The 13,138-nt window shown below is 34.4% G+C and overlaps 1 protein-coding gene across 1 annotated transcript in view; it reads right to left on the reverse strand.

Moving 5' to 3' along the window:
* Nucleotides 1-13,009, reverse strand: part of Fife (regulating synaptic membrane exocytosis protein fife) — an 89,703-nt gene extending 76,694 nt beyond the window's left edge. Inside the window, exon 1 of the mRNA XM_085960019.1 lies at nucleotides 12,912-13,009. Within this exon, the coding sequence (XP_085816145.1) occupies nucleotides 12,912-13,009 (98 nt within the window). The remainder of the gene's footprint in view (nucleotides 1-12,911) is intronic.
* Between the last annotated feature and the right edge of the window lie 129 nt (nucleotides 13,010-13,138).

Genomic DNA, 13,138 nt, shown 5'->3' on the forward strand with positions numbered 1-13,138 from the left:
ATGCGGTCTTGTAGACCAGCTCAGATACAGTTTTTCTGTAGCTCACGCCCTCCACTCTCGATGGCGGTGTCAGAGGGACACCGGCGAGAGTTGTATTGATCCTCCTCATAAGGAGAGTGATCGATCCTCTAATTTGAACGTGCAAATCGAGAGGAAAGACCCCCGCAAGGACCGCCAGGGCATCCGAAGATGAGGTCCTATAGGCCTTAGTAAGGCCAATCAGAGCAACCCTCTGTCCGCTAAGCAGAGCCCTCTTCACAATTGTCAGCGAGGCTTTGGTGTGCCACACGCTGGAGGCATAGCCAGCGATGCCCATGAATATAGCCTCGTAGGCGATTCTCAGGGCCCGAGGCTTTAGGCCCCAATTGTTGCCCGCCAGGCGAGCAACCTTCTGATAGGCTGAGTTGGCCTTAGCCACAATTACTTTAGCATGCTTCAAAAAGGTCTGCTTCTCGTCCAGAACGACCCCCAAGTAGGTCACCTCTCGAGAAAACTTTATAGCAGAGTCGCCGAAGCGCACTGCGGGTGATCGCTTATTTATGTTTATCCTTGAGCTTCCCTTTAGGAGGATTTCGTTTGGCATGCCTCATTTGCACCCGCGACCCGCAATCCGCGCATCGCCTAGCCATGATCTTTTTAGACCGTGCCTCAACTGAGGTATAGCCTTAATGGGCTGGGTAACCTGACGTGATATTATAGTAACGGAAGTGTTAACTTAAATAATTTGACTAGAAAAGGTGAAATAAAATATATTATACGTGGCAACGCAATGTGCAAGACCGAGAGAAGTGGCATCATAGAGCAATGCTACATCCAGCAATGTATAGATTCAGGCTGTTGGCTATGATGATGATACCGTTAAAAATATCGGATATTAACTGTTAATGAAGACAATTAAATGGGCATATAGGAATGAAAGAAGTCATCGAAGGCCTTCATTCAGAAATAGATTGACACTTAATGACAATATATACAATTTATTATAATAACAGTATCCACCAGTGGCAAAAAGTGGAAGTTGGCTGTTAAAATCCGCCATAAATAGTGGACACTAAACTTTGTCAGTCATACGTATTTGTTTTCATTGAAATAAGAATACAATTATTTACAAATGGTGTTGGTAGTTTTTAAAATTCAATTTAACCCTGCGAAACCAAGCCATAATAGATAATAGTCAAAAATAGTAGTATATCAAAAATTATGCTATTAAATCATACAAAATTTTGGATATTTTATAGATAGAATAATATTTTGTATCTATTTAAATTTGGATTAGGCAGAGGTTAATTGATTTTTAAAAACTAACCAACACCATCTGTAAATTATTGTAGTCTTACTGTAGACTAAAAAAGTTTAATGTGCACTATTTATGGTGGATCTTAATAACCTACCTCCATCTTTCGCTACTAGTATCCACGATTCATATAAATAGTGTACATTATGTATATAATATATAAATTCATGTTTTATTCGTAATGTTAAATGCTACGTTTCAATATAAATTATATATACGCCACTTGGAGGCGTGATTATAAAGATTACGAACCGGCTCCCGTGAATCTATTATAAGACGAACATCACTAATTCATCCCTCACTTGAGTGGAGGCAGTTGGCCGTGACGTCACATGACCAAAGGAGGATTAGCCTCTTTGAAGAGGGTAGTACGTAAGTTGTTACTCCGAAATTTCTTCGAGCGCGCATACAGCCCCTTCGCAAACAAAGTAGATTATCTACGTCATTGCCATGTAATTTTTTATTCCTTGACACATTGTAAGATTTTTAGAGCTGCTGTTGACTATTATAATATATCAAGAAACACGGTTTTTACACCGTTGAAGAAATAATTTTTTAACCTTACTCTACAGTCTAATGTGAATCTTGCTAACCCTTATGGAAGATTTTTAACTGACAATTTTGAATATGGAATGGTAATTATTCGTTAGGTCTAATCTATGGTATGTATTTTCATCTATTGTATAAATAAACAGATATGCCTTGGTCAAGTGGCAAACGCGAAGAAAACCAACGTTTTATGCAACAGCACCTGTCCTGATCAAGATTTCTCTCAGATTAGCGAACGGAAAAATATCAAGAGCGTCGACAACTTTAAATACCTGGGGATACACATCATGAGAGATGGCATTTTGCAGATGGCTCGCTATCCGAATGGGAATGGCTGGAGCAACATTCAACTCGATGTGGAATGTCTGGGACACACCATTGTACTCGGTCAAAACCAAATGCCGCCTATTCGACCATTGGATTTTGACGATGCTGCTTTACGGTAGCGAATCATGGGACATTACGAAGAATCAGAGCAACCGTATACTGAGCTTGCAAAACAGATGTTTGTGAATACCAATATATACACGCAAAATAGATGTTTGCGACGGATACTGAGTGTGCGGGTGGTATGACTTTAGGAGCAACGAGGAGATAAGCCAAGAAGCCTCTCATCACACTGAGAGTGAATAGGCGAGGTTGGATCTGGCTCGGCCACGTGCTGCGGATGCTAGAAGAGAATTTCAACCTGGCTTGTCTGTATCTACTTCAACCCAATCAAATTCCGGCATCCTGGAAGGCCGCTAAATACTATCTTTAGCATTCAGTGGTTAAGCTACAACATACGGCCGTAGCCATAAACTGACACACTATAACTGAAGTAGGGAGTAAGATCAGCTTAGCTTATAATCATTATCTTTAGAATTATCTTCAAATGTGTTAATCGTGCCCATTTTCTGAATAATGCCTAATTCTTGTCAAATTTGGGATCACAGAGATTATAAAATATAATTTTTTATCGTGAATATTTTACTATATAATGTTAACGTTAACATTAATTTTACTAATGGTTTTATCAATGCGTTTAAAAATTAATAAACCTAAAAAATGAATGTACTGAAAAATGACTATATTCTAAAACATTAGATCGAGAGGTTTAAAAGAATACTACTATATCTAATACAAATATTTTATGCAAATAAAGTAATATAAAGGATAATGAGGCTTCAAAATTATATAAATAGATTATCTACAACGTTTAAGGAATGTTCAGGCTAATGCTTCGAAAATACCATAAAACCTCCATTTTGACCTACCTTGGGCATGTGAGCCCTTAAACTTTAGCAAGATGAACGAAATTAAAAATAACACTGCATAGTTATTAAAAAATAAATATCCGTATAATTAATAATTTTATGAATGCAATAGAAGTGGGGTTTAATCCCATTTGGTAGGATTTTTCCTGATAGGTGAAATTCTGTGAGATTTAAAATAATGTATGAATACTATAAAGTTTTAAATTTTTGCTCAATTCCAAATTCAAACCAAATAATTCATTGAAAAGAATTAATTAATAATCCAAGCTTTTATTTGACTTTAATATACATGAAAGCTTTCGTCGCCAAAGCTTTTAGATACATATAGACATAGAAGTACTTGCGCTTGTCACTACAGTGTTTGCGCAAATAGCAAATAGACGAGTAATTAACCCGATTGCATACGCGACAAACTAGAGTCCTACGAATTGGATAGAATGCGAACTGTATAATAGTAGATTTGCCATCTGGGTTTAATTACTGCTCGATGATGATGTTGCCGTTGGCACTTGACATTTAGAAACATGAATAGATCGTTACACCAATTGAAATTTTATGCAAAGAGCCTTTTTTATATGTTCTATAAATTGGTAACAACAAGTGCCTACATTGTTTTTTTTCTCATTAATTTTATATGTTAAACACAAAAGAAAATTCGGTACAGTTTGGTTATGAGGAATACAGCGGAAAACACATTTTGAAAATACCCGATATACTGGATTATTTGTTAGTTTGGGTTAGCTTAGGTTAGGTTAGGTTTCAATTTCAATTCATTTTTTTTTTTAAACATATTCTGGACATTACAAATTATAAGTTTAAGACGTTCACAACATGACATTTAGAAACAAAGATATATAAATATAATAGTATTACATAAAAAAAGAGATTGATGCGTAGATAAATTAGATAGGTACAAGGAAGTACACCGGGTGAGTTAAGCAGACCCTATTTTAAGAATTTACAAAACAATGTCCACCTAAACTCATTCTCACGTAGGTAGAATATATCAACACCTAAAGCAATTTCGTTGAACATAGTTATCGCCCTCCCAATTAGCATTGCCAGTGGCAGGTTTGTTCTCCACCTTGGGAGAATAAACAACTGGTGGTCTCTATTTCTAAGACAGTTATCAGGGACACACAGGTCAACACTGCCCAGAATGGCAGAGTTCTCATTTATACCTCGTATAAGTTGAAAAAAATACGTAGCTAAATAAAGATTTCTTCTAAATTGCAGACTGCAGTATGTAAGCATGCCTAAGAGAAAGTCAGTTGGATAAAGCCACGGATAGTATCCATACAACCTCTAGTAAAGGAGTCTCAAGAATTTCTTCTGTACCCTATCCACCATAAGGCCATACTTCAACTGATGCGGTGCCCAAACAATGGACCCACTCTCAAGTCTGCTTCGAACTAAAGAATTAAATAAAAGTTTTAATACCGTAACATCTGAAAAGTACCGGGAAGTACGCATGACGAAGCCCAACATTTTAAGCGCTTTGTTACAAATGGTAACTATATGGCTAATAAATGTCAGTTTACTCTCAAACGTAATGCCAAGATCTCTTACAGATAATATTCGTGACAGAACTCTGCCATGCATCGAGTATTGGAAAAACATCACTTTTGAGGCTTTGGTAAACGATAAAAGATTGCATTTATCAATATTGAATTCTAGTTTGTTACGCCTGCCCCAATTTAATATATTATATATATCAAGTTGGAGCTGACGACAATCGTCCAAGGTGACAACTTCCAAAAAGAGTTTCAAGTCATCAGCGAACAACAAAAACATAGCATTTTTTATTACCAATGCTATGTCATTTATAAAAATCGTGAACAGCAACGGCCCTAAGTTTGAGCCCTGGGGGACACCAGAAAATGTGTAAAAGGTCTGTGACTGATAAAGGCCGTACGATACGTATTGTTGACGGTTCCTAAAGTAACTCCCGAATAGTTTCATAAATCGATCTAACAATCCAATACGTTGGAGTTTTTCCATCAGGATGTCATGATCGACTTTGTCAAATGCTTTCGAGAAGTCATTGTAAGAACAGTCAACCTGGTGGCTTCTATCCAGGGCCGATGACACATAATTGGTAAATACCATCAGGTTAGTTTCCGTTGATCGGCCTGCTCTAAATCCATGCTGTTCATTTATTATAAATGACTCGATTTTTGGAGAAATCATGTTGTGCATGATCATCTCAAGAACTTTTTCTGGTGCAGAGAGAACAGCTACCGGCCTGTAAATCTCCACTGATGACTCTGTACCACTCTTATGGATTGGAGTAACCTTCGACATCTTCCACGTTTCCGGAAAGATACCTGTCTCCATTGCGAGATTAAATATATATGATAGCGGGCCTTTGATAAAGTCAATACAACCCTTTAAAAATAATGTAGGAACATAATCAGGTCCCAAAGAGAGAGTATTCTTTAGTTTTTTTTAATAAAATTAAGTACATCGCCCTCATTAATTGTTTATCGGCTATTTTTAAAATGTGTTTTCCGGTGTATTCCTCATAACCGAGCTGTACCAAAAATTCCTACACCTTATGAAATAGTTAAAAAAGTTTATTTTACAACGTTTTTCTTAGCTTGTATTCTTATTAGTCCAATATAAATTTTGCAATCGATTTTTAACTAACTTTCCGACTAGCTGGACATTTTAAACTTTTAGAATATATCAGAACACGATGTCAATGCATTTTTTTAATACTTTTAGCCATATTTAAGTAGAATTGAATTCATTTTCAGTTAATTCTGTTTTGTATAAAAAGTTATTTCGACCCTGTTATTGGTTGCTAGGGGTCTGGGGTCCAAGCAACTAAATTATTAATATATACGTGCGTTACTATGGAAATCAATATGACATGTCAAAATGACATTTCAGTATTATTTCTATCAAATACAAATTTTTTTGATCGTTTGTGCTAGTCAAGTCAAGTTTATAATATGATTCAACAGAAAATTTAGCAACGTTGTAATAAAAAGTTCTTTTTATCTTGGAATTATTTACAGTAAAGCTACACTTCACTGAAAATGAGTGTGTTATGATTAAAAAAGAAGCCAATGATATTAAATAGTATTGTAATATATTCAAAAAACACAAAGTAGTTTAAAGCTCTGATTTTAAATCTGAATTAAGTTTCACTAAACCAGGTTTCATCTTAGGCTATCTTTGGAATCTTTATAATATTGTAGCAATGCTAATTTTTACGCACACATGTAATAAAGCCCATTATAGTCAATGTTTTGAGGACGCGAAGGCCGGTCACGTTGTTAGATGCGATGGATCTAGAGGTTATATAATGTTTATAAAGAAACCCCGGTAGGTAATCGGCTTCTGAGCTGCCTTTCGAAGAGATGGGTAGATAACGTAAAGAGGGACGCAGAGAGTTTAAGTGTGACTGATTGGAGAGGGAGATCTCGTGATAGATTTATCTGGATGACGGTTACGCAGTCGGTCATGGACCTGGATGGTTAAGTAAATAATACAATATGTATTTAAAATATAGCTGATAGTTTTGTTTATTAAAATATAAGAGAAGTTCATCCCTGCTACTTATTTTTAAAGAACATTTCAAATGTCAAAAAAACAACATGGTTTGTTTGTTGCACAGCAACTTGGAAATATGACAATCTGAAATTTGCTTCAGCTATCTTGTTAAGGGGGGACATGCTCAGCGTAGGTCAAAATGGAGCTTTTGTTCTATTTTCAAAACATGATCCTGGACATACCTTAAACGTTGTAGATAATCTATTTATATAATTTTGAAGCCTTCCTTATTATCCTTTATATTTATTTTAAACATTTGATGACTGCATAAAGTATTTTTATTACATAAAATAGTATTCTTTTAAACCTCTCTAAAAGCATTAGAGCGAGAGATTTAAAAGAATACTATTTTATGTAATAAAAATACTTTATGCAGTCATCAAATATTTAAAATAAATATAAAGGATAATAAGGCTTCAAAATTATATAAATAGATTATGTACAACGTTTAAGGTGTGTCCAGGATCATGCTTTGAAAATAGAAAAAAGCTCCATTTTGACCCACGCTGAGCACGGCTTAAAAGAATGAAATTATACCCCGTTTACACGTGCATGCATTTACTGTGCACAGTAAGAAAATGTATGGGGACACATGTATTATCCTGCAGTTGGAAAGATTGCGTGCATGAATCAAACAAGTTTGGAAGCTTCTGAATTGTGCTGATTTTTTATGAGCAAGTAAGATCTGCGCCTGCACAAAACGATAATGGCAAACCTGCCGGCAAAAAAACGAACTACTCATTTTGAGGTCCGATTTTCAATACGTCCTGTCAAATAGTAGTATAAAATGACAACATCGCGTCTCGCTTACCTACTCTTGAAGAATGAACAGTCAGCACCTTTACGTGTAAACAGTTATTATCACGATAGTTAAAAATAAGCAGTATTATCGACAGTAATTCCATGCACAGGCGCTATAATTCTACATTATTTTCTAAGAGTATTTTATGCAAAATCAAGATATTAAAATATTAATAAACCTAACCCCAAAATTTACGTATCTCAAAAAAGTATATAAATATAGTGTGACAATGATTTTATTACGCATGGGTTTTTATGGCGAACTCAACAATGGTGTTTTATGTTTATTGTCCTTTATAAGCACACCCCGTAAGAGTAAATAATGACGCAATAAACAAGTGTCTTTACATTGTCTCGGGACAAAGTTAACCCCGTTCACGAAGGCTGCAATTTCACGTAATCCCAGCAATGTATAATATTATTATAGTGACCTATTTTAAGATTACGGTTCGCCCGCCTTTTTCCTCCTCCGTTTATTACTGGCTTCCCATCATTTATAGGGAGGCATTTTCAACTGAGATTTTTCAAGTTGTTATGAATGTTGCTTAGTCAGATATGATTTTTCTTGGTGCATGTGTAGAGGTTTCGTATTATAAAGCGCGAACCAAATTGAGGTGTATGCCGTGTTGCATGTCGCTTACTTAACGGTCACGGGCTGCCGCTACGGGGAAAAGTGTGTAATGTCGTTGTTCTTGGTGTTTAAAATGTTATCAGACTGATGCTTCTATTCCGTAGCAAATTTAGAACCTTTAAACGAACGTTATCAGTTGGCAAAATCTGCTGAAATCACTAAAACAACAATGAGGTCACCTCACGTTGAACTGCAATGCATCGGCACCTGCATGACGTTTTGAACGTTTTTATCATATCTCACATGCCTACGCTTTTTGAATGTCATGTCGAAATCACATTTTTTTGTTTTTAATGGTTGGCACTATGTATTTTTCTATAAAAATATTGTCTGATCTATGGTCTGCAGTTTGGGTTCTGTTCAAAATATTATCTTTGGATGTCATGTCGGAAGTAATTTTAACGTACCCACACGTAGAAACTGTTAAAATTTATTGAAATTAGCATGAGTAATTAATAATAATTCAAATTACTAATACATTATAGTTGGTACTCTTCATCAGTAGCATTATTCAGTGAATTTACGGAGATGCGATGGTTCAAAATATTCTGCAAAATGACGAAACCATAGACTAAATTTGTCGCCACGACAGCGTGACAGTAGGTGACATGCACCTCAATTTGGTTCGCGCTCCACTCTACAAACTGTCACGTTGTTGTCTGTGGTCATTGATAGACCACAGATAACAACGCAACGATAATCAAATAGTTGTCTTCCCGCCTTTCTACAATGTGGTCAATACGCCCCGCCCCGCTCGTTCGCGTATCCTTTTAAATTCAAAATTCAATCTACTTAAATCAACTAATATAAATGTGAGTCATTTATTCTGTGACTACACATAAAGGAACGTCTATTGAAAATATTATGTTAGCGATGCATTATGCAGTTTTTTGGAAATATTATTTCTCAGTGCGGACCGGATAACTTGAAGAGACTGGTAGTTTTGGGTAGCCTCTAGATAACACAAAGCAGAAAAAGAGCTGGTGCGACCAAATGAAGGAGCTGACTAGGGCCAGCCTTCACTCTGAGGTGGTCTTGGTTGATTAAAAGATGACTGAATTTTAGGGTGGTTACGATCCTCAGCCATGAGAGAACGACCAAGAAAAGATGAGAATATACAACACACATAGCAAAACCACTGCAGTTAACATTAAACGAGCTCATAATACGTACTTATACACGTAAATTAAATAATGTATATTATTATGTTACTGTTATACTGTTATTTATTCTTTATAATGATTAATAATCGTTAAAGGATGAGATTTATGGTTTTTTTTTCATCGTGAGAGTCAAAATGGATCGGTCAGTCAGAGCGTAGAGCCTCCACGTCCCCAAACCTGTTTTTGATATTGGCCACAACGATCGTCGTTTTGCATTTGATGCCGGAAATGTTAAGTTAATTTTGGAACATAGTACTACTGCTTCAGCAGTATGAAACATTTTTGATATATTTAGTTTTATTGTTGTGTAATATAACTTGATTTATATGTTTTGTGACTGGGTAGGGTTAGAACTTATAACTATTGTATTTTTTTTTTCATCGCATCAGCATTTTTATAATAAAAGCATTAATTTCAAATACAAATTTCAGTTTACAATATAAACAAATTTCGTTTTTTATTTGTTTACAGGCAAATTCTGGGTGGAATGACAATTTTTTATTGGGAAAAGTATTTTAGAACAGTGTTTCCCTAAAAATACTAAAGATTATACTAACTTAATACTAACTTACTTATTTCTAATTTACTAAAGTAAAATACACGGATCATGACTCCCTGAAGGGACCGTAGATTTTTTATTAAATTAAAGTGGATTTATACTATATAAAAACAATTTCATTTATAAAAAAAATAATGAAATAAAAATCATTTGCAATATTTTAAATGTTCCGATAAGCAAACACCATGAAGACCTTTTTCACAATTCAAGCATATTGTACGCGATCTTTTAACGGGCCACCATTTTTCCTACTGCAAACAATGCAAACTTTTTCTTTTCGGCCGGGTAATTTCCTAATTCCACTATTTTGTATTATCCCTCGTGTGAGATTATGTGCGTGCATAATGGAATTAAAATAATATTTTGAAGTAACCGATTGTTTCCAATAGCTATTAAAAATAAAAACTCGATAGTTCGTTTCGCTCGCACACGTGGTCGTCAGTATGATAGAGCGAGAAAGAGAATTTCAATTAATTTTAAAGGCAGATGAAGCGGGGGATATCTAATAGCCTCATTATCTATTCAAAACGATAAACTAGTTACAAAACGTGTTTTCAAAATATTCCGATTTCGCAGAATCAATTAGAGTGGTGAGGTGTCTAAAAATAATACAATACTTTAATTTATCGACAATTATTGGTAGCAATCTTCGACCGGATTTTGCACAACATCGTAGCAGCCAATGGGTTAAAATTGTTTTTGGTTCAGAGCAAGGCTGAACGCTTACTACTCTGTGGGCCAGACATAGTGGCCCGAATGAATTCTGGTAGGCAGCTCATCGGGCCAGTATGTCTGGCCCAGAGCAGATATAAATTTACTTGCCAATTTCTCAGAGGCGCAAGCAAATTCCCCAGATTATTATTGCGACAAATGTAGTTAAACATTATAACACGCTAAATAAACAATCATTTCTACATTTACACCAACCGTTAGGTTGAATAAATTCTTTGAAAAATAGATGTATTTGTTGAACTGATTAAATATTTTTCATGTTCACATAATTATTTTTTGGACAGTCAATCGTAAGCTTCCGTAGGTGACGGGTCTTCGACGTTTCGCCCACTTACAGTAACCATATTATAGTGATCGTATTGCGGCACTATAATTTTTGTGACTCCGCCTTTATATTAGAAGTTAATAAATATAAAAAAAAACCTTACTGTGTGAAGGTCAAAATGGTCCGTTCAAGAGCAATAATTCTAATTTACTAATTTCATATAAGTTGTTATTGGTAAAAATAAATACAAACTGTGATAAAAAAAAACATTATGATTCTCTCGATACAGTGGTGTAGTGATACATGAAATACTACCGGGTCGTTGGATCATCCCAGGTCATAATTCAAAGGCACATTTTACAATATTTCAATGTAACATTGCTGAATGAATTTAATCACTCTTAGTAGAAACGGCAATACATTTTTACTTCATCGCTTCAGAATTGGACTGACTAATCATGAATTATTAAACTTTACTTTAATTTTAACTTGGGTACCTATCTATTTACTGGTACCTATTAAATACACCAATTTGGTGGGAATCGGTATGTTTTCATTGCATTGACATAAGAAACTTTATTGAATCAATAATAACCATAATGGCAAATTCAATATCTTCTAAATTTAACAAGGGCGATGCGTGTTGAATGCATTAATATTAGTATTCATTTAGAATAATTATATATTAAAGATACGTCATTTGAAAAAAAATCTGAGAAATATATAACGACTACAAAAATTCTTTTTGAACAAAAATACGACACCCAGCAGGATTAAAACCTGCACCCCTCGAAATTCGCACCTATGAGTTATGACTACTAAGCTATACGTCTCCTATATAATTGCGATGAAGTTACCTCTCTGAAGCGCTTTTCATTTTTTTTAGTGGTTATATATTTCTCAGAAACACTTTCAAATTATGTATATTATGTTCAATAAAAGAATGTTACACTCTTATATCTTGTGAATTATTTATTGAATAACAAATATAGTTTATTTAATTACTTATATTATATTAATTTAAAAGTTTTTCCAATAAAATAATCTGAATCTTTTATAAAATGATACTTAATATACATTTTATAAACAAGATGAAGAAAAAGTTGAACGTTGCAAAATTTTATCAGATTTCTTCTTTCAATTAAAGAGAGGTAGGTATTTACTTTTAATCATTAAACGTATTTGCTTTTCTTTGAAGTATTAATCTTAATATGCCATAAACAGAATTTAAATAAAAAAAATTAATGAACTTTTTGATAACTTCTCAATATTAAAAGATACATGATTAACTAATCTAAATAAAAATATAATTTATTTACGAAAGATAACCATGATTTATTATGGACGTCAAAAATTAATTATTAAGTGAATAATAATAATTAGAACCTTGTTTATAGGTATGTCTTCTTCTCACTCTGTTATTTCCTATCAGAGGTCAGCCATATTATTTTATTGTCTAGTATGACAGTTCGGTGGATTGATATGTGTAACAATTATGAAGATTATTTAATCTATAAAATACGGCGTCTCTATTCTACTACTTTTGTACTCATTTTGTAAGGGAGGTACTGTAGCTTTCTAGTTTTAATACTACGCAGTACTTAAAAGTCTGAGGTTACAGCTCAATACAGTTATTATTACTAATTGGTAACTATTGTAGTTTGAATATTTTTTATTTTGATAAAGTAGAAATGCAGGTATTTTATTAATGCCATTATTTTTTTGTATAAATACGTACCAAAATTTATCGAGGCTTTTACCTACTTATTACTAATTTTATCTCTTGACTATTTTTTATGTAAAAGTCGATGGAAACAACAAAGTAGTAAGATAACCATGTTTGGTATTAGAGACAATAACATAATTTATTCATTTAATGTAAAATGATAACGTCTCTGTTTCAAACCTCTACTCAAAATTCTGCGCCTATCACAAACCAGACGTTATTTGATAACATTTAACAAGAAAATAGCATTTAGTTCGTATTGTAAAGCTTTCGCAAGAATGATTTCTACTAAAAGCTGCCGAATGGACGTCACACAGTGCGGAAAGCTTTATCGAATTATCATATGTATGGAATAGAAAAAGCATCTTTCTTACCTGGTGTTGTCTGGTTTGGCCGGTGGCGGGGGGGTCACTACGGGTGTGGGGGGAGGCTCTGCTTCTACGTCGGGGACGAGGGAGGGGCGTGGGGACATCTTGTTCACTGAAACAATACGAATTAATTAAACACAGCCTTTTCAGTATAGACATACAAATTATTTAGTTTTCATATGTGTGTAGTGTACGACATGCTATTGTGTGGTTTCCCAATAATTGTTATGTTA

The sequence above is a fragment of the Rhyacophila brunnea genome, unplaced genomic scaffold (assembly GCF_057557595.1).
Source record: "Rhyacophila brunnea isolate RB1 unplaced genomic scaffold, BYU_Rbru_1.0 scaffold_9, whole genome shotgun sequence".
Classification (NCBI taxonomy): Eukaryota; Metazoa; Arthropoda; class Insecta; order Trichoptera; family Rhyacophilidae; genus Rhyacophila; species Rhyacophila brunnea.